The sequence below is a fragment of the Sinohyriopsis cumingii genome, chromosome 6 (genome assembly GCF_028554795.1).
Source record: "Sinohyriopsis cumingii isolate HCF-2022 chromosome 6, ASM2855479v2, whole genome shotgun sequence".
Classification (NCBI taxonomy): Eukaryota; Metazoa; Mollusca; class Bivalvia; order Unionida; family Unionidae; genus Sinohyriopsis; species Sinohyriopsis cumingii.
The window spans coordinates 26,738,670-26,758,461 of record NC_142966.1 but is presented as its reverse complement, the minus strand read 5'-3'; the positions used below and the strand labels follow the sequence as shown (position 1 = coordinate 26,758,461).

The 19,792-nt window shown below is 33.5% G+C and overlaps 1 protein-coding gene across 1 annotated transcript; it reads left to right on the top strand.

The window, feature by feature from the left end:
* Positions 1 to 6,991: 6,991 nt before the first annotated feature.
* LOC149796534 (uncharacterized) lies at positions 6,992 to 9,060 on the top strand. Its single transcript, XM_089961227.1, has 3 exons — positions 6,992 to 7,591; positions 8,079 to 8,177; positions 8,753 to 9,060. The coding sequence occupies exons 1-3, from the start codon at positions 7,471 to 7,473 to the stop codon at positions 9,043 to 9,045; spliced, it is 513 nt and encodes a 170-aa protein (XP_089817353.1). The 5' UTR covers positions 6,992 to 7,470; the 3' UTR covers positions 9,046 to 9,060.
* The last annotated feature ends 10,732 nt before the right edge of the window (positions 9,061 to 19,792 follow it).

Genomic DNA, 19,792 nt, shown 5'->3' with positions numbered 1-19,792 from the left:
TATATATATATATATATATATATATATATATATATATATATATATTCCATGAGAACAGATGACACTGGAAAAGTCATTATCTTTGAAGTATTGGAAAATACAGAGAATTATACAAATGCTGAAAAAAATGTCGTAAAACAACAGAGTAACAGAATTTGCAAGATACATTTTTGCTCTCATCTTCATCACAGTGTATCTCTTAAAATAGCGTACTTTCTTTCAGAGAGGTAGACTGATAAGAGTCAATCATGAATGAAGAATTATTTAACAAACCTCTATATATACAAACACCCACTTGACTTACAAGGAAATAGGTTTCACTCGAAAACCAAAATTTCTGATGGAAATTCCACTAACTCTTGAAGTCAGATTCTAGCAAACATCTTGTTTACTACTTAAATAAATTACAAAAGTCAGGTAGGCATTACTCCATTCACAGCCCTCAATCACAGTCAAGATAAATGTCAGATTTACAAAACTAACCACAACATTCAATCACGGAAAAAGAATCAAGCACACTAAATTCAATATACATAACACCTCCCTTCATATAGAAAAATAAGATTTCCTTTACATATAAGTCAGATATGCACATGATCCTATAATTAAAATTAAGAAGATTTCTTATGAATGCCACAAAATATACATAATATAGTACAGTACTTACATACATGAAAAATTGCATCTGCAATCAAATGATCTTTTTGCTTTATGTTGCCTTAAAGATAATACAAATAAAACAAAAAATATGATTTTCAGTAGGGGAGGAATAATATAAGATGATTTGTTATTCTTCTATGAAGAGGTTATTAACAAATTTTTATTTCTTGGTATTGTGTTTGTAAAAGGGGGTTCGTTCGCATTTGCTCAATAAACATTTAAGTGAACAAGCTTCGAAAGCATTATTTGCAATGGATACATATTTACTCTAGTTTGGAAATGTGCCTCCAAAGGTGAAATGTTTGACACACTATTTTCACCAGTTTTAATTATGGCTCAGAAGTTTGGAAGGAAACGCTGTTGAATGGGTACACATAACACCTTCTTGGGGTTAAACAGTTACCTAAAATTATTTTGTAGATGGTGAAATGGGAAGCACATCCTTAGAGATCAATATATATTGCTGCATTTTGAAATACTGGACTAAGATGATCTACTTAGATAATAGAATTTATTAAATTGCCTGGTCCTGGGCGAAGTTGATAACGCAAGCTGTCGGGAATATAAAAGCATCTTATATATTTAGTTAAACAACAACAATCTGACCAGTTTATCCAAAATTGGCAATCAAGAGTCTGTGAATCTTTAAGAGCTAGATTATATTGAAATTTGTCCCAAATTTTTTGTACAAGGAGTATTTAGATGTAGAAACATTGACAAAATTGAGAAAATCACTTTGGGGCCATCCATTTAGTATGTATGCAAAAATCTGGCAAAGCTTGACCCTTCCCCCTCCTCGTACACGTGCATACTTTTTCTTTTATACACTCCCACCTACGTATGTACGCTTAAGGTCCCCCAGTCCTATATAATGGCCTATATTCAATCCACACAGAAACAATCCATGATTAATAATATTAACGTGTTAATAAAACAGATAGTCCACCAACGTTGAATGTCTGGCAGCATAAAAAAATAATCTCGGTAACTTATAAAATGTTTGTCTGGTGTCCGCTAAAATTAAAATGCTGACTGAACCCGGTCGGACAGGTTATGTATTAGACAAATTGTAATCTAGGTTTTACCACCCCACCCGTTTCCTATGCGTACGTACATTATCAGTAGCCCCCCCCCCCACGCAAGCGTATGCATTTTGGTTAACACCCACCTCCATGCTTCCGTACTAAATGCACGGCCCCTTTCAGAAATAAGGATGTCTGCCGATACTTTGCATGTTGAATCAGGGAGACGGAAGAGACTACATACATGTATCACCCCACTAGATTTAATGTGTAATGTGCTTATGATAGTATTAAGTAAAGGATGTTTAATACTGTTTACATACTGATGAAATTTTTGTGTGTCTTCTCCCAAAGGAGGTTGTATTGAAGATCATGCATGTGATTTAACAAGCATATTCTAGAGTATTGTACAGGTCACAAATTATTGAGTTGTATTCTAACTTCGTATCATACTCTGTTCCAACATAAATGCAGGTAGGGATGCTTACTGAGTTGTATTCTAACTTCGTATCATACTCTGTTCCAACATAAATGCAGGTAGGGATGCTTATTGAGTTGTATTCTAACTTCGTATCATACTCTGTTCCAACATAAATGCAGGTAGGGATGCTTATGAGAATATGGGTATGTATATGTAAGTATATATCTTTTGCATTTACTGAATGTTTGTAATTTCAATAGGTTTGTTTTCATTAAATATTAAACATGTCACCATCATTGTTTGTAACAAACGAATATGTATGTACTTGCTGATGGCCAGTTGGCTAAATGTAAATTAAGTTCTTTCTTTCTTGTCAATATTGTATTTTTGCAACATTAAATTCCACCTAAACAACAATCTCAAATTTTGTTTTTCATTTTGTTAATGAAAGTAAGGGAATTGGGATCACCGAATACAATAATCTAACAAGGAGCTATACTAATTTATACTTGAACGTGTTTCAAAGTCAGTACTAAAGCCAAATATTCCTTCTCAAATGTGGAAGAATTTCTCTGGTGCTTAATTCTTTTTTTTAGACAAATAGCACACTGGATGACTGACACAATTTTTATCTTCCTGATATACTACACCAACTCCCATATTACTTGCATCAACATACATTTTAAGCGATTGGCTGAAATTTGAAGCTGAAAGAACTGGCGCACTCTTCAGTTTGCATTCATTGTAACCATTACGCTTTTAGCTTAATCATCACTCTATTTTCTTCACCAAATTAGGTTTTCCGCTAGACTGTATATGGATAACACTTTTTTGCTACATTAAAAAATAAAAATAAAGCAATAAAAAGTTCTATGTCATTTTTATTATCATCTCTTTAATTCCATTCATATTAATTTGAGAATATTCTTTAAAAGGTGAATGCTGCATAAGAATAGCATAAGAGTAATTTCCTTATTTGCTATTTATAGCAACTGTACATTACCCATTTCCAAGAAAACAAAAGGGTTTCTTCAAAAGTGAACTTTGCATTACATATTTATTTTATTGGTAAGCTAATTACGGAGACAGTCTATTTTTAAAGAAAATGGTGCCAGATGTTAAAGTAAACGCTTTACGGTGTGAGTTGTGGATGTTATATAACGGAAAATTCTAGAGCAGATTGATCTATTCAAACTTCAAAATATGTCGGATCAGAAAAAGTGACAAATCAATACCGCTTTACAAACTTTAAAAGAAGACTATGAGAGTAATCTAATACAGCACCCTGAGCACCTAACCATGATCATTGTAGAATTCCAGTTCACAATCGTTTAGCGAGTGGTTACACTTGTAGACTAGTTGAAGTGAGTGCTGTCTATTAATACGTTTTTAGTATATTTTGTGTTTGTATTCTGGATTTGTCCTTTGTGAAAAGAATTTTTACCAGGTGCAGAACCAGGTTAGTAGTAAAAATGTATCCTTTTCATATGTGATGTAATTCAGGCATGTAATATAGGCATGTAATATATAGATTACACTTGTTATGCCCAAATTATGCTTTTTTTGGCACTTATAAAAGAATTATGGTTATACCTCACAGGGTTTGGCATGAGTTTGGGCTTTAATTTGCCAATGCCTGATTACGTTTGTCAGACCAAAGAAACTTGGATTTCTTACTCAACAAAGTGGTCAGGGGTTCAGCAATTAAGGGAAAATTGGAGCACAATTTTCAATAATATCCAGCCATCCCCCAAACTCTTATAAGTTGCTTTTTACTAACAGATGCTGAAATTTCAGAGACAGCCTAGATGTTACCTTTCACAGGTTTAACTTGACTGTGAACCACAGTGTGCCCATAAAATGTGACACTATCATGGCTAAGCTCATTTTGATGTAAAATAACTGTCAGATTTGCATCACTGAGTCGTTCAAAGAATTTCCAAATGGTTTCCAAACGATCTTTCTGGGTATAATTGCACATGATATCATCAAGGTTGGCGTCGCAATTATATCTAGACCAGAACGTTTTCATGTTCATTAAATGCTAGAATGTTGAGGCGGAATGGTTCATAAAAAAATGTCATCAATTGATATTGATAAAGTCCATCTAGAGTTACGAATGCCGAAATCTCATTTTCTCTTTCCTTGAGTGGAATTAGTCAATCCTTATAGAATTTAAACTTGGTGACATATTTTGCATTTCCAATTTTGTCAATGTGGTCATCTATTCTTGGCATTGGAAATGAAACTGCTTTGGTGTCACTGTCAACTTTTATATAGTCGGTACACATGCAGAATGTATAATCTGGCTTAGGCACAAGAATACATGGTGAACTCTAGTTACTTTTACATGGTTCTATGAAATCATTCTTCAGCAAATAGTGAATTTCTTTTTTTGAGACATTCCTGCAAGAGAGTATTCATCCTGTAGGAATGTTGTGTCACAGGCGTACAATCTACAATCTCAGCATAATGGTAGATTTTATTTGTGTAGGAACATCGAGAAACAAGTACTCATATTCATGTAATAGCTGTGTTAGTTCACTCTTGTCCTGTGGTTGTAGATGTAAAAGTTTCAGGTCCAGTCCTGATTGTTTAATATTTTCGAGTTCTTAAGATTGGTTAAACCAGAGTTACTACAGCCAGATTGCATTAAATTGTTTACGTGCTCACTGTTTAGGACAGGTACAACTAAACGTACCGAATAATAAAATTAGTTATTTTTACTGTTACGACTCTTATGTTCTTAACTATGTAACAAAAAGAGTGAAAGCCAACAAGTTTGATAAAGTTCAACAAAAAATTTATTTCCCGAGAAAACAAAGTTAAAAATTAAAAATAACTTAACAGTATGTTGAGTGAAATTCTAAATATCCCTAAAACTTATATCACAAGTAAAAATGTATCGAGTATGAGAAACGAGTTTCAGTGCTGTTCCAAATGATGTCCATTCTATTGTGCTGATGAGCCAATAGTTTGTTTAGCTAGGTGTGCTAACAGTCTTGATGTATCACAATGATATAATCCAATATGTCTTTAAAAGAATTGACAGTAATTCCAAAACGTTTACTTAGTCATTAACTGTATGAACACCTTGTAATTCCAAGATATAATTGAAATACATCCTCTGAAATAATAATCGAATACGTCTAAATGATCTACTACGACTGATGTTTAAGATATACATGCATGAAAAATTAATTCTCAGGTAAACATTCCTTATATAAGAAAACTAAGATGCAATTTCAGAAGTACAATGAGGGTCGAATACTGATTTCTAGATCATTCTAACTTGTCAGCAAGATCAGGCCCCGATTTCACTAAACATCTTAAGTTTGAGGAAATTCTATACCTCAGATCTGTTGAGTTTTTGTCGAGCTGAGATTTTTCTCAGGTACCGTTTCACTATGCTTCCTCATATCAACACTTGAGGATCCTCTGCTAAGGACAAAGTTTGAGATTGGTTATTACAATCTTAAGCGACCACACCGGAAGACTCTCTACCTTGGAAGTTACGCATATGATCATCACCATGGATTAGCGTGCTAACTCTCGCTAACTGTAAGTATTATTGTCGTCTGCTTTGAGTTTTCTTGTTCTAGGTAGATGTCAGTTATGGAGCACAAAGAAAATATGAAAAGATCAGGGAATTGGAACGAAAAGGAAAAATTTTTACTTGTTCAGAGTGTTTTAGAAAGGGAAAAGGTTCTTTTTGGAAAACTAAAAGGTTATGGTGCGGTGGGTGGAGTTACACACTATGACAAGGAACGGGCCTGGGTTGAAGTTGCAGATGCTGTTAATGCGTAAGGATTATTCCAACATTTTAAAAACTCGATATAATTTATCGCTTATTGAAACTTACTATAATTGACTAAATTATGATATTACCAGATGTATGTGTATGTGTTGACTCGAAAATGGGTATCAGTTACGTACGTCAATTACTAAAATTAACAGTGTAATTGCTTCCTGTGATATCGCGGGTTCTACGGTATCGCCATATTCATCTTTTTCTGTATTTGTCGTGGATAGGGACACATATCATCGACTTTAATTTAAAAAAAACAAGGTGTTATAATGAAAAATACATGTAATATTGATTTTAAGGATATACAGATTATATGTGAGCACATGGGTATTGACTTGTTTTGAAATAGTGCAATTCATCTGTGCATTTTTAACTTAGCATACTCATTAGCAATTCAAGCATTTACAATAATTAAAACTAGTAAAGCTAAATTAATAACTCATGGCCATCCAGTTTACAAATGATAAGCATACAAAAGTTGACAATTTGCAGAAAATTACATCAAGCCTTGAATAATTCAATACCAATTGACCGGCCATATTGTAGGATGTTACTATACCATATTATTCAATTAACAATAGATCATATTTTTTAAAATGTTATTTTATCTGTACAAGAGTTGCCAATATTAATACAGTAAAACCTGTATATTATGACCATTGCTATGTGAGACCGCCTGTCATGGAAAATCATATTCTTGATGAAAAGATTAAATAATTATATAGTAAGTAATAGCTTGTTAAGAGATAACACCTGTCTCGAGTGATCATATTTCACTGGTAGAAGGATTGGTCTTTCAAGAGATGTTACTGTATTACTTGAATCATAAAGTAAAATTATCTAGAATTTTTAATTTAAAAATTTGCCATTGATTATTATTCATGATTATATATTCGACTATTCATTTATTACAATTACATCATGAAAATATAATCATAGTTATTGTAACATTTATAAGTACTTTAAATAATCAATCCAGATACAACTTAAGGTCAATATCGTAATAAATTTTGTTCCCTCTTTAAGCATTTCCTCAGAGCCAAGAACTGTACGTCAGTGCAGAAAGCAATATGACAACATAAAGCAAAGAGGTAATTGAACATAAAAAATTAAGAGCAAAACCAATATTATGGAATGAATTTATTGAACCAGAACATATTTATTACACATCTAATGTTATGGACTTTAATGGTGCATACAATTTAAGTAATTAATTTTTATTTAACTACTTAGGGGTTGTATTGGGTATATGCATGTTACAATGATTCTGCAAAAAATTAATATTTTGTTCTCACCAATTACTGTAATTCACCCTCCAAAACATATTTTAAAAAAATGATCAATCTACTTTACTGACAGTATATAGTACATCACTTTTGCATTAAGGAGTGTTGGTTCAGACAATTATTACAATATCTTTGTAAAAAAAATAATTAAAATTGAATTTTATCATTAAATTTTTCAAGTCCTGAAATACTGTTTTGGTTAGATAGTCCGTAATTTCAAATAACTTATTCATTATATAATTTTTAGCCAAAGAGAGGCTAGATGGAATTAAAATGCCACAAACTGGAGGAGGGCCAAAACCTAGTGATCCACCACTAAGCCAACAGCTTCTTTTGGAGCAACTTGGTGGAAGGCCACAAATGTGTGGTCTGTATGCATGTCTAGATACGGAAGGTAAACTATATGTTCAGTGCACATCCATATATATGGTAATTATATCATAATTACTATAACATATTACAATTTCCATTTATATTCTTATGTTCCACTCGTGAGAAAAGTTAAAAAATTAATTTAATTAATTAACAGTCACTGATAAAATCAATACTATTTGGTACATACTACATGTATTTATACCATTATTAACAAGTGATGAGATTTAAATAGAAAATGTGAATACAATTTATCAGACATAAGAATTATATTTATTATAGTATCATCATATTGTGAAATACAATTGTAATGATCATAATCTGTCATCAAATTAATTATATTAATTATAGTATTTGTCCATTATGAAAATAATTAAATCATGTATAGCAATTGTAAATAAATTGCATAAATTATGACATCTAATAAAAATTAATATTTTCATATCATAGTCATTTTTTCAAGAGAATATTGATTTTAAATACATTTTTTATCCATCTTTTTCTTTCAGTGGAAAATCTTGAGGAGGAGGTGGGAAAAATTAAATGTTCTGGCATGCAGGTAACATCTGAACCATTGCCAGGACCAAGCAATCAATCATTATCATCAGGTAAAACTAATAAATGTTTACTGTTTTACCATTGATTAAAAAATCAAAACTGATACTATACTAACAAAAATATTTAGCAAATGTTTCAAAATATTACGAAATCTAAAATGTTATAAAATTAAGATTTTTGCAAATTAAGTTTGCTTCTATACCACACCCTTACCAAAGCTCAAGGACACTAAAAGATATTCATCCACAATATTCAATATCAGTATGTTTCTATCATAGTATAGTTTTAAATATTATTATAATCTATATGAAGCAGATTTTCATTATTTCAATGAATGTTGGTATATAATTATGAAACATATGGACATTATAATTACACTAACTTCACAATCATGGTAATAAATGGGTAATATTATGTTTTTTTCAAGAATTATTTTATTAGAATATTACATAAATTTCCCACCATATTTCAACTACCTTATTTGATGCAGTGGGAGTGGGTAAATAATCTGACCTAATTGTTATGTCCTATATTGATTTACCTTTAAACACACATATTAATAAAAAAAATTAAAATCCTATTCATATGTTTCCATTCATTCACATCAACATTATTTTCTTTCCAGATTCAGTGTCCATCGTATCAGTACGTCAAGGAAACAAAAGATTTAAAACAACATATAAATATGCAGATGTGGAAGAGGAGAACTTAAAACTGGAGAACAAAAAAATTGAATGGGAAACCATAAAGCTTGAAAAAGAGATTATAAAACTAGATTTGGAAATTATTAAATTACAGAAGGGGAAAGAAATGTTTATAAAACTGGATGCAAATTTAAGCCTTAAAAATGAAATTCTTGTTTTAAAAAAGGAAATTCTCCTTCAACAAGCAACTCGGATGTGTTTCAATGAACAATAAATAATCTAATAATTGTCTTCGGTGCATCTGTATGTTATAAATGTGATAATGTCTTTTTTGCTTTTTGCATATATTTATACTGAATTGTCTTCAATTATATAATAATAAACCTATAATAAAAGAGTTAAATTAGGTAATGAATTAAAAGAAAATAATTCATGAAAAATCTGTCCTGCATATATAATCACGCAAAGCATTTCCATCCCCTGGATCATTAATATTAAATATTTCTTCATTATCTGCAATTAAATCATCAGCTGGAATGATGTCCCCCTTGTATATGCCTATGTTATGAAGAACAACACAGGTCAATGTGTATTAGGTAGCTTTATCAGGAGAAACTCTCATTCCATTATGCAAACATGGGAAACGCCTCTTTAGGATGCCAAATGTTTGTTCTATAACGACTCTAGCTCTACATAAGGCATCACTGTACTTCTTCTGTGCAGTTGTGGTAGCTGCATTCTATGGTGTCATAAGGAAGTTCCGACAAGGATAGCCAGTCACCAAGTAGAAATCCGTCATATTTACCTGAAAATATTAGTAATTATATATCAGATATATAGTATCAGTTATTTTACTGAAAATTGAAATGTAATATTTGATATTAAAAGGTAAATTTGATCAAAATTAAATTTTATCACCTAAAATTATCATCATATAAAAAAAAACATATTGTATTAGTAACATGTATTATAGGTAAAAATAATTTTTGTTTCCTCTTGATAGGATAAATTATTGTAATTTTGAATGACATCTTCTCAATAAGTTTACATATTATATTACATATTATACAACCACCATACCTATGATCAATGATTTATATAATCCAAAATCATCTAGATATATTCTGTGTCCAGGAAATAATGATCCATATATAAGGCTAGATTCAACATGACATAAAGAAATAATACTTTAGTTTGATGAACTGTGCTTTTGAACTTATACCTACATCATAACCACCAGTAATTTGGTAAAAATTAACTTAAAAATAAAACAATATTATGAAATGATTTTTGTGCACAAATAATTATATATATATATATATATATATATATATATATATATATATATATATAATCCATGCACATCGATTACCATTTTCAAATGCAGTACATAGTTTACTTTCCCGGAACATCCTTGAGTCATGAACAGAGCCTGGCCACTTTGCTACACAGTTTGTTATTTGGAATCTGTAGTCACAGGTCATCTGAAAAGTAATATATTAAGTTTAAAATCGCACATACAAGGTTATATTAATATTTATTTTAATTGTCCTTTATTTACACTTTAAATTCACAAATTTGACGTGTACATAATAACAAATATTACATTTTTAATGTACCTGTAATCCAATAAATAATGTGTTTTAGATGATAACACAAACTTTATTACAGTATATACATTATATTTCCATGTTTTATGTGTATTTCTCAGTTTCCCCTATTAGTTTAATATATTGACAATTGCAGTTTCAATTATAATGTTTGTAAATTTTGAGGCCAAGTGTCTCTCACACTCTATGTTTCTCCTTTATTAATTACCTGTACATTTAGTGAATGAAATCCTTTTCTGTTTACATAATCCTGTTCATTTGAACTTGGGGCCTGAATCCTGATGAATGTGCCATCTACTGCCCCTATAACATTTGGAAATCCTGTAATTAAAATCAATAATTTATTTTTAAAGTATTTGATATTATGGACATCCATTATATGCTGCAATAAATTTTTTTTGTTGTCACTTTCTTGTTTAATATAAAATTTTTAAAAAAATATGAATTCTGTTAATCTACATGATAAATTTAAAGTTCAGAAAATGGGTCAATTGTTGCATAATGATAGCCAACTCAAATAATATAATGGATTAAATCATATTGAAAGCATTAAGTACTAAATTCTTTACCCTATGTTTATTGATAATTAGCCTACCTTTTCATGTACATTGTATATGTGAATTTGAATTTGAATTCCTGTTGTTAAAGTGACCAATTTCATCTTGATTTTGACATTTTAGTATACATATAATCATGCCTGTTCACTTCTATGAACAGCTATGATTATCTACTATATTCTCTTCACTGGTATAGTTAATCAAAATCTATAAGATATCCTTTAGCAAATGAAATTGTGTTATGATACATCATTAATGAATGCCTTACATTATATTACTCAATTTTTGAAATAAACTATAATTATTTATCTTTAATTTGTCTTTGTTATTTGTCCCAAATGTCTGCATGTAATATAAAATGTGGTGTATTAAAGATACATATTAATGCAACTTTCAAGCAACAAATGTGATTTACTCCACCAAATTGAATAAATGTTGTATTACAAATTTGTTAAACATACACACACACACACACACACACACACACACACATACACACACAGAGAGAGAGAGAGAGAGAGAGAGAGAGAGAGAGAGAGAGAGAGAGAAGGACAATGTGTCGCTTGTATGTTTGTATACATGTAGTGTTTCTATTCTGGTGTAAGTGTTAGGAATTTTTCATTATCCGGGATCCTATGTTGACATTTTATAAATAATTAATTTAATTACTAATAATAAATTTAACAACAATTCCGTCAAGCCCATATAAACTTAGTAACATAATTTATTTTTTAATGACAATTTGCTAAAAGTATATTATGAAAGAGCCACAGTCCTACCTACAGTCAACTCGTTTACTTTGTAACCGAATAACACATATTGCAGACTTCGTAGTAATAACTATGAATAAATAATAGGCATTGTTTCTTTCTGTGCAAACTCTATCACGGTAATGTCCAACCTATTTTATACCATTGGTCACTGGTTTTTTTTTTTATTCTTGATGCCGAGAGGTGCAGCAGAATACTCAAAAGCAACGACTATATAACTGTTAGAGCTCTGACGAGCCATTTAAAATCATCCCGCTGGCCGCATGTTTGACGGCACTTCATTATCCGACATCATCAGCTGTTTTTACTAGGGGTCATGGCCATATGACGTATAAGGAGCGGATGCTGCTAATAATCAACACGAATTTTTTTTTTTGTTGAAAATATTTTGAGTAAAATTAAATAAATGGAAAATACCTTACCAGAAATCCTGTAAAACCCCTACTTGACAACTGATGCTGCCTCATGTCTGGGAAATTCTATGAACTTCTTTGCCTGTCTTACTAATGCTCTTGCCACTTCAAATATGCATCTGCTTACACTGGCTACACTCACACCCAACGACTCTCCGATGAGCCTGAAGTGAGCACCAGTGGCGAAAAAGCGTAAGGCCACAAGCACCTTGTGGAGGGGTGGTAACGCCATGCTCCGCTTCGTAAAAGCCGAATCAAGTTTTTCAGTAACAGTATTTAAGATGAATAAAATGGTAAGTCTGGTAAATCTATAGCGAGCGAACAAAACAGTGTCATCGACGTCCATTGGGTTACCTCTGTCCCTTATAATTCTCCTTTCTAATCGAATCCTTTGATGACGTCGACGATAACGTCGTTCAAGCGCCATATTTGAGCGTCTCCACTTGAGGGAGCATAACCATAACCTCAGATAAATGAGGACAGTTCTCAACTTTGAGTTTAGATTTTTCTCATTTGTTCATTGTGAAACCGGATTTGAGAAAAATCTCAAATATTGAGGAAAATCTCAAAATTTGAGTCGAAAAGCACACTTAAGCTGTTTAGTGATACCGGGCCCTGGTCCTTCAACAGCTAACCAATCAAAAATTGGGCCACATGGTTATTCTGGAAGGAAACCCATGACCTGACCTGAAATCGTATCAAACTAATCAGATTTATTTTACTGTTTACAAGGTGAAAAGGTCGCAGTAACATTTACTCCCATTAAAGGTACAATGCGCTTAAAAATGACCCTTTGCCACGTACCCCTCCCCCACGGTATTATTTCTAATGCTGGAGAAGGTGGTCAATTACAGTTTAAATAGCTCGGAGTCCCCAGTCAGCAATGCTGACGGTCTAAGTGTATAAATAACTCAAGGTGAATGGTATAACAATTTAATAAAATATCTTAAATTAATTCAACAATTTCATAGACAGATTTCCCAATCACAATTTGTTTTGAACAAATAGAGTAACTGACCTATTCACATTTGCCATATATCTCATCATATGAATTAAACGTCCTAAGTGAGAGTGTTTCCCTTCAATGTTGCCTGTGTTATTCATTTGTCCATCTCTTGTTCCTCTTTTGGTACTTCCGGTACCCCTGTCTACGTGCTCTCCTAGCACTTCCAGATCTGTCCTTCCGACTATTCCTGTACTGTTGATCACGTGCTAACTTCCGGTAATGCGCCTCGACACAAACAGCTGACGTCACACTAACACATACCACGTGCTCTACACGTGTCTTTCCTCTCTCCAGTCCTCGGATGTAGACTCTACACCCACTCGGAAAGCTTCCAGTGGAATTAGAAGGGACGTATAATCTTGTCAACATGCTATAATCTCAGGAAAATTAAACACACTGTCACAGACCATTCTTCAGAATAATGGCGAATACATTATCAGGTCGACTCACGAACTCACATCTAAACATTCCATACACGCTTTGTTCTATAATAATTGTGCAATAACAATAACAATATTATCGACGACTTCTAATAGATGTATACACATCCCTAATTGTTAACTTCTCGATATAGTAAACTATCAACAGCAACCATCTGCATTTCCTACCCTACGAATTATAAAAGACACATACAAATAAACAAATACCTAATTATATGTGCACAAGTCCAGCCATGACTAACTCTGCGTAATTCACAATCTGTATATTCGTATACTACTAAAGCAAGTACAAGTTTTAACACAGTTCACTAATAAATTCAGTTATGCATTACGATGCAACATAGTAGCAAATTACACCATCCACTTTGATTTCAGTCTAACAATCTACATACGTTAATCTTGCATGTTAATAATTAGCTATACGTTACGTTACGATATGTTGATAATTGAGCTACACATGGAAGAATCAATTTCTAATAAATACAGTGTACATAATAATGAATCAATCTTACAACACCTAGTTATGAAAGTAAGATAAATTCGGGCGAAGTTATGTTACTTCAAGAAACCTTGGTCCTCAAGTCCAAACCTAGAATTTCCCTAGAATTCCTTTCCGGCTGTTAACGAGCGCACAGCTTCGGCTACTCGGAGTACTGCCTCTCAACTTCTCTATGATCTGCCCATGGCGAGGTTCACACAAATACTGATTGAAAATGGATTTGGTCGGAACATAGGTGGTTGCTTATTTAGACTCCGCCTTAGATTTGATTCTCTGTTTTTATTGGATACGGTCTGGTCTCTTTGAAAACTGCCCTTGGGTAATTTATCAATTACTTGTTTATAACGGGTTTCTGGATCCCAAAAGCACAAACTCGTTCAAAGCCGGTCGTGACTTCACTGAATGATTGCAAAAAAGAAACACGAGTCTCTACCTGGTCGTCCTGGTGGTAGAATTCACTTTGAAGTGACCACGGACAGGTCTTTGCTTAGTTGTTAAACAATAGACAGGCAGTTTCTTATGTCCAGAATCGGTCTAAAGTCGTAATATTACAAATTACGCATTGACATGATCCCAGGTGCTCTTAATTAAGAATTAACTATAAGATACGTGTCTACATGTAGCATGAAGCAACAGCAAATTTTCCCCAAAATGTGACACCCTTGCAATCTATAATCATAAAATTTAACGTACTAGAGAAAAGAAAGAAAGGAAGATTTATACAACAAAGATTTCCTACACACACACACACACACACACACACACATATATATATATATATATATATATATATATATATATATATATATATATATATATATATATATATATAATTGCATAGCATTATGTCCTTTGAATGACACATGTATACAAAAATAAAGCAAAATAGTTCACGTGAAAGTGCGTCTGGAATCAGATTATTCTTTCACTTGATGTGCCCAATATCAATGTTGTATTCCAGCAACATCAGTCTCCATCCTAACAATCTATAATGTTGTTCCTCATTTTATTAATGAAAATAAGGGGGTTATGTTCGCTGAACACAACAATCGGAGAAGTAGCGGAACTAACATACACTTAAAAATGTTGCAAAGCCAGTATTAAAGGGAACAACGAAACTTGGTTTTCTTCCTCAGTAAATTGGCCAGGGGTTTATCATTTATGGAAAAATTGGAGCAAAATCAACGGTAAAATCCAGCCATACCTCAAAATCTTATCAGTTGCTTTATATGGATATGTACAGGATGTTGTTGTTGTTGTTGTTGTTGTTGTTGGGTTTAACTCCATTTTTCAGCACAAGATATGCAATACATGGCGGCCAGTATAGATGGTGTAGGAAGAACTCGGGGGAAACCCCGGAAAGAACAATCGACTCACGAAAAGTTACTGGCAAACTTATCCACATTGACCGAACCTGAGACTCGATCCCACGGAGACAGAGGTGAGATATCCACATGTAATTTAGAGACATCCTAGACCTTAACTTCTCTAGGTTTGACTTCACACTGTCCCTCTACATGTCCTAAAAATGTAACACAAGCACATATTTATAACGGGATTTTGAGGTATGGGTAAGTGAGTCATAATTATATCACTAGGCTGAAATCTTTCTTTTGTATTTCTGTCGTACCTTAATTTCATTCTTGACAACCTATATTGAAGATTAGTTCTTGCTATTTCACAAGCTTTTGACAATTTGTATTTGAAATCAAGAACATAGTCAGTGAAGATTAATTTTTTTATCTTCGGAAGAAAGAAGTTTCTCTTCTAATTTTTTCAATAGTCCATGGACAGTATGTCCAAAAGCTAGTTCAAAAGGATTGAAACCTAAAGATTCTATTTTCCTAACAGTAAACAACAACAAGGAAACAGCGTCGTCCCAATCTTTCATGTTTTAAGGTAATATGACCAAATCATATTCTTCAAAGTTTGGTGATATTTTTCAAAAGCCCCTTGACTTTCAGGGGTGATAGGTTGAAGACGTAAACTGTATGATGCCTGATTTCCGCATAACGTGCCGGATAATTCCATACGTAACAACTTGACCCTTGACGAGATCGGACCGATTTAAAATCATGACAAAAGTCAAGTATACAAATACTCCATCCACAACACCCAATTACGGACGAAAGACAAGCACACCATATAAATTAAATATAGATAACAATTGCACACCAATTATCAATCGGAATGGTAAAAAGATGGTCTTATATATGTATAGGCACATATCTTTCTAAATATCATTCACATTACTGTTGTCCTTTAGGAATTTTTGTTATACTTAATCGTTGTTATCGAAGATGCACGATTATATTTGCGGGTGGAGGAGTCATGATTGATTGCTTGCTTGTTGTTTTGTGTTTGATTATTTACAGGTTCAATATCGACCAGCGATAATAAGACCAAACAATTATAAGCAAGACGATGAGTGTGTGTGTGTGATTCAGATTTTTAACGTAGCTTTTAATAATTTTTCAGTCATATCGTTACAATGTGTGCAGTGTGGCAGTTTATAGTGATGTCCAGCACTGGGGCATCATGCTGCAGACACGTAGCATGATGTCCCACCCAGCCACATTATCCTGACACCAGGCCGACCAGTCCTAACACTAACCTCTTAACAGTGAGCGCCAAGCCAGGTAGCTGTTAGTACCATTTTTGTAAGTCTTTGGTATGTCTCGGCCGGGGTTCGAACCGACGACCTCCCGCTTCCGAGGCGGACGCTCTAACCATTAGGCGACCGGAGCGGTGCAAGATGATGAGATGGAGAGGGTAATATATGAGGGTTCCCGATCAACAAGCAATGTAAATTATGTATGTCAATGAATAATTAGATTCATAATGATTGTACATATGTTGAGGTAAAAATACTCAAAGAGATGGCACAAAAGCTATATTTTAGAATAACTGTTTACTTCTTTCAAGAAATTGTAAATTTAAGTCGTTTGCAATCTGTTACAAACTGCTTTACGGTAAAATGGTTCGTTGCAAGTAATGCACTCGGGTGGATCTTCCCACTTCAGTATGTAGGAGTAGGTTATGTAAGTGTGACTGATTCTAATTCATGGAATGACCATCTCGTTCTTATGCATAATTCTGCTGGAGGGGACCATTCGAGTAAGGAGGGTTGCACCGAACAAAGCTTGTTGTTGGCAGCATTATTCCATAATGCCTGCTACATACTAGATAAGAGTGTTCTGAGCATAGGTTTAAAATCAGTATATGGTATTTTAAAGTCAGATGGTTGCAAAGAGAGCGGTCTGCTCTCTCATTACCTTTGATATTGACATGACTCGGTAACCAACAGTATCTGATATTGTGAGAGGCACACGGCTTGGTATGTTCAATGAGGACATTGGTCAATAATGGGTTTTCCAACTTACTGAAATGACTGTATTACAGATGGTGAAACTGAGAAGATGAAAGAGTTTAAAATATTGTTGGTTTCGATACTTTTCAGAGCAAGGTCTTTTGCCCTGATTTTTCCTGAAAGTAAAGACGCACCATCAGACATACAAATATATTTAATGTGGTTTACACTAGTGAAGGTTGTAGCAACATTTTCACCATCCTTTGAGCCATCAGTATAAATTCTGTTTAATTGTCAAATTCGGAGAGCAGCTGCGAAAATACTTATAAAAATGGGAGGATTTGTCTCGTGTAGAGAATAAGTACTTTGTGTTCTCTTTGAATCATGGAGGTGTTTCAGATAAAAACGAATTTTGCATTTTTAAAAGGTCGTATTGTTTGATTTTTTTCAGTCGACATTTTATTTTCTCTAAAATATAAGAAAACAATGTTTTAAAAATCCCTGCCGATAAGTCCTTTTTAAATGTCATGAACTGTTTTTGGTGGGTTTAACGCCATTTTTTCAGAATATGATAGGTTATACATGACCGCCAGTATATAATGAGGAAGTCCCCAGGAAGAACCACAGACTCACGGAAAGGTTTCTCACATTACATTACGGGTCGATCAGAGAGACTCGAATTCACCGAGGTGAGATGTATGAGTCACATGTAAAGGCGAACTCATTTGGCCCATCGGCCATCTAGTGCATCTCAAGAAACATAGAATGTAGCAAACTAGTGTGCCTTATATGGAGTCTGTGTAACACACACAGGGAAATTCCTAAAAAGGGTGTATGGGGCTGTAGAAATTGAGAATTGCTTATTGCAAGAAAGAACAACCAGAGTGAGGGTAAAGCAGTTTCCGTCACGCCCGGTTTGAACATATTTTATATATCTATGTGAAAGTCAGCCGTCTTAAAATATCTTAAAATAGCACTACAGTCCTCTGGACACAAAATAGCTTATCCATACGATTTCGATTTGAGGATGGTAAACATGTAAAAGTTTTCCTTTGATAAGTAAAGCACTGCCGAATGATGATAAATGAATGCCGTCACTACCTGATGTTAAGACTGTTGCAAACTGCATACAATAAAGACCGTGATCTACAGTCATATAATGTGCCAGCAAATCAAGCTCTATGTTGTTTGTTCTGGTGATAAATATCAACAAACTGTGCTAATCTAGATCTGGTATCACATTATGCCACGGCAGATTCGTGCCTATGCAATTCTTAGTTGGATCTGTCTTATAAACGAGTATATATGGTATCCACGAGACATTACATGCAACGATTACTTTATAATATGCAATTTTGATGAATAGAAAAACCTATATTAAAAACAGATTATGCAGATATAATTCGTTTCCTCAGTATGCAGTGGGTAATGTATTTGATTGAAACTTGATAAGGAAACTAACTCAAACCATACCATTTCATATTTTCAAAAAAAAAAATAATATCAAAATAGAAATAAATTTTGATTGAGCAAACTCTGCAGAATTCAATCTATGGACTAACTGTTTCACAATGTATGAATATGAGAAAATATTTAAATAAACGCGCATATTTCACCACACTTCGTGAACATTAAAATGGTAATTCCTTCTGGAATGACAATCCGTATATCTGTATATGTATTACAAAGAATTAGCTAGGAATGCGTGGTGATTCCATTTCTAAAAATCACCGATGGCGACGTTGTTTTTAATCCGCGTCGAGAACCGGAGCTTCTTACGGATGAAAACGTGTCTCCTCAAATCGAACACAAAGCCCAGTGGTCGCAGTCCTACCATTACGTCTTCCAGCCCGCTTTGGATTTGAAGTACGAACTTTCAGGCAAAACATAAAATATGTAGGCATGATGTTGTTAAACAACAAGTGATATTCAACATGGCATCACGAAAAATGAAATTCGCTGTCACTGACTTCCCTGCGCAGGCAAGACCTAGACCACTCAAACTCAGTTCATAAGTTCATCGCTGGCCCGGCTGGATCCAGGAATTTGATTACGAGATGGTTAACGTAGGAAAGCCTGTACTGGATTTCGCGGTTGACGGACAACAGACCATGATGTGACTTACTGAAAGAATTTACCGAAGCTCTATAGACGTGAAAGACATTCATTAGCGACCATTGATTTCTTTTCTACAGCTGATGAATCTCCTACTATTGACGAACTTGATTCGCCAACGCAATCAGAATTTGACGGGACTTTCTCTAAACCAATTACCAGGGAGTTTCCCCGCACACTTGATATTGTACTAGCATCATTGCACGTGTATTATAGTTGCCATGACATCCGATCGTGACCATTTGGGGTTCTTCAACCGAATAATTCGTTTGTATTTTCGGTGATTGACTCCACCTGGAAT

Coding starts and splice junctions, on each gene's coding strand:
- LOC149796534 (XM_089961227.1), top strand. CDS start 7,471: ATGCCACAAACTGGAGGAGGGCCAAAACCTAGTGATCCACCACTAAGC. Junction 7,592..8,078: donor TGCATGTCTAGATACGGAAG/GTAAACTATATG, acceptor TTTTTCTTTCAG/TGGAAAATCTTGAGGAGGAG. Junction 8,178..8,752: donor CAATCAATCATTATCATCAG/GTAAAACTAATA, acceptor TTTTCTTTCCAG/ATTCAGTGTCCATCGTATCA.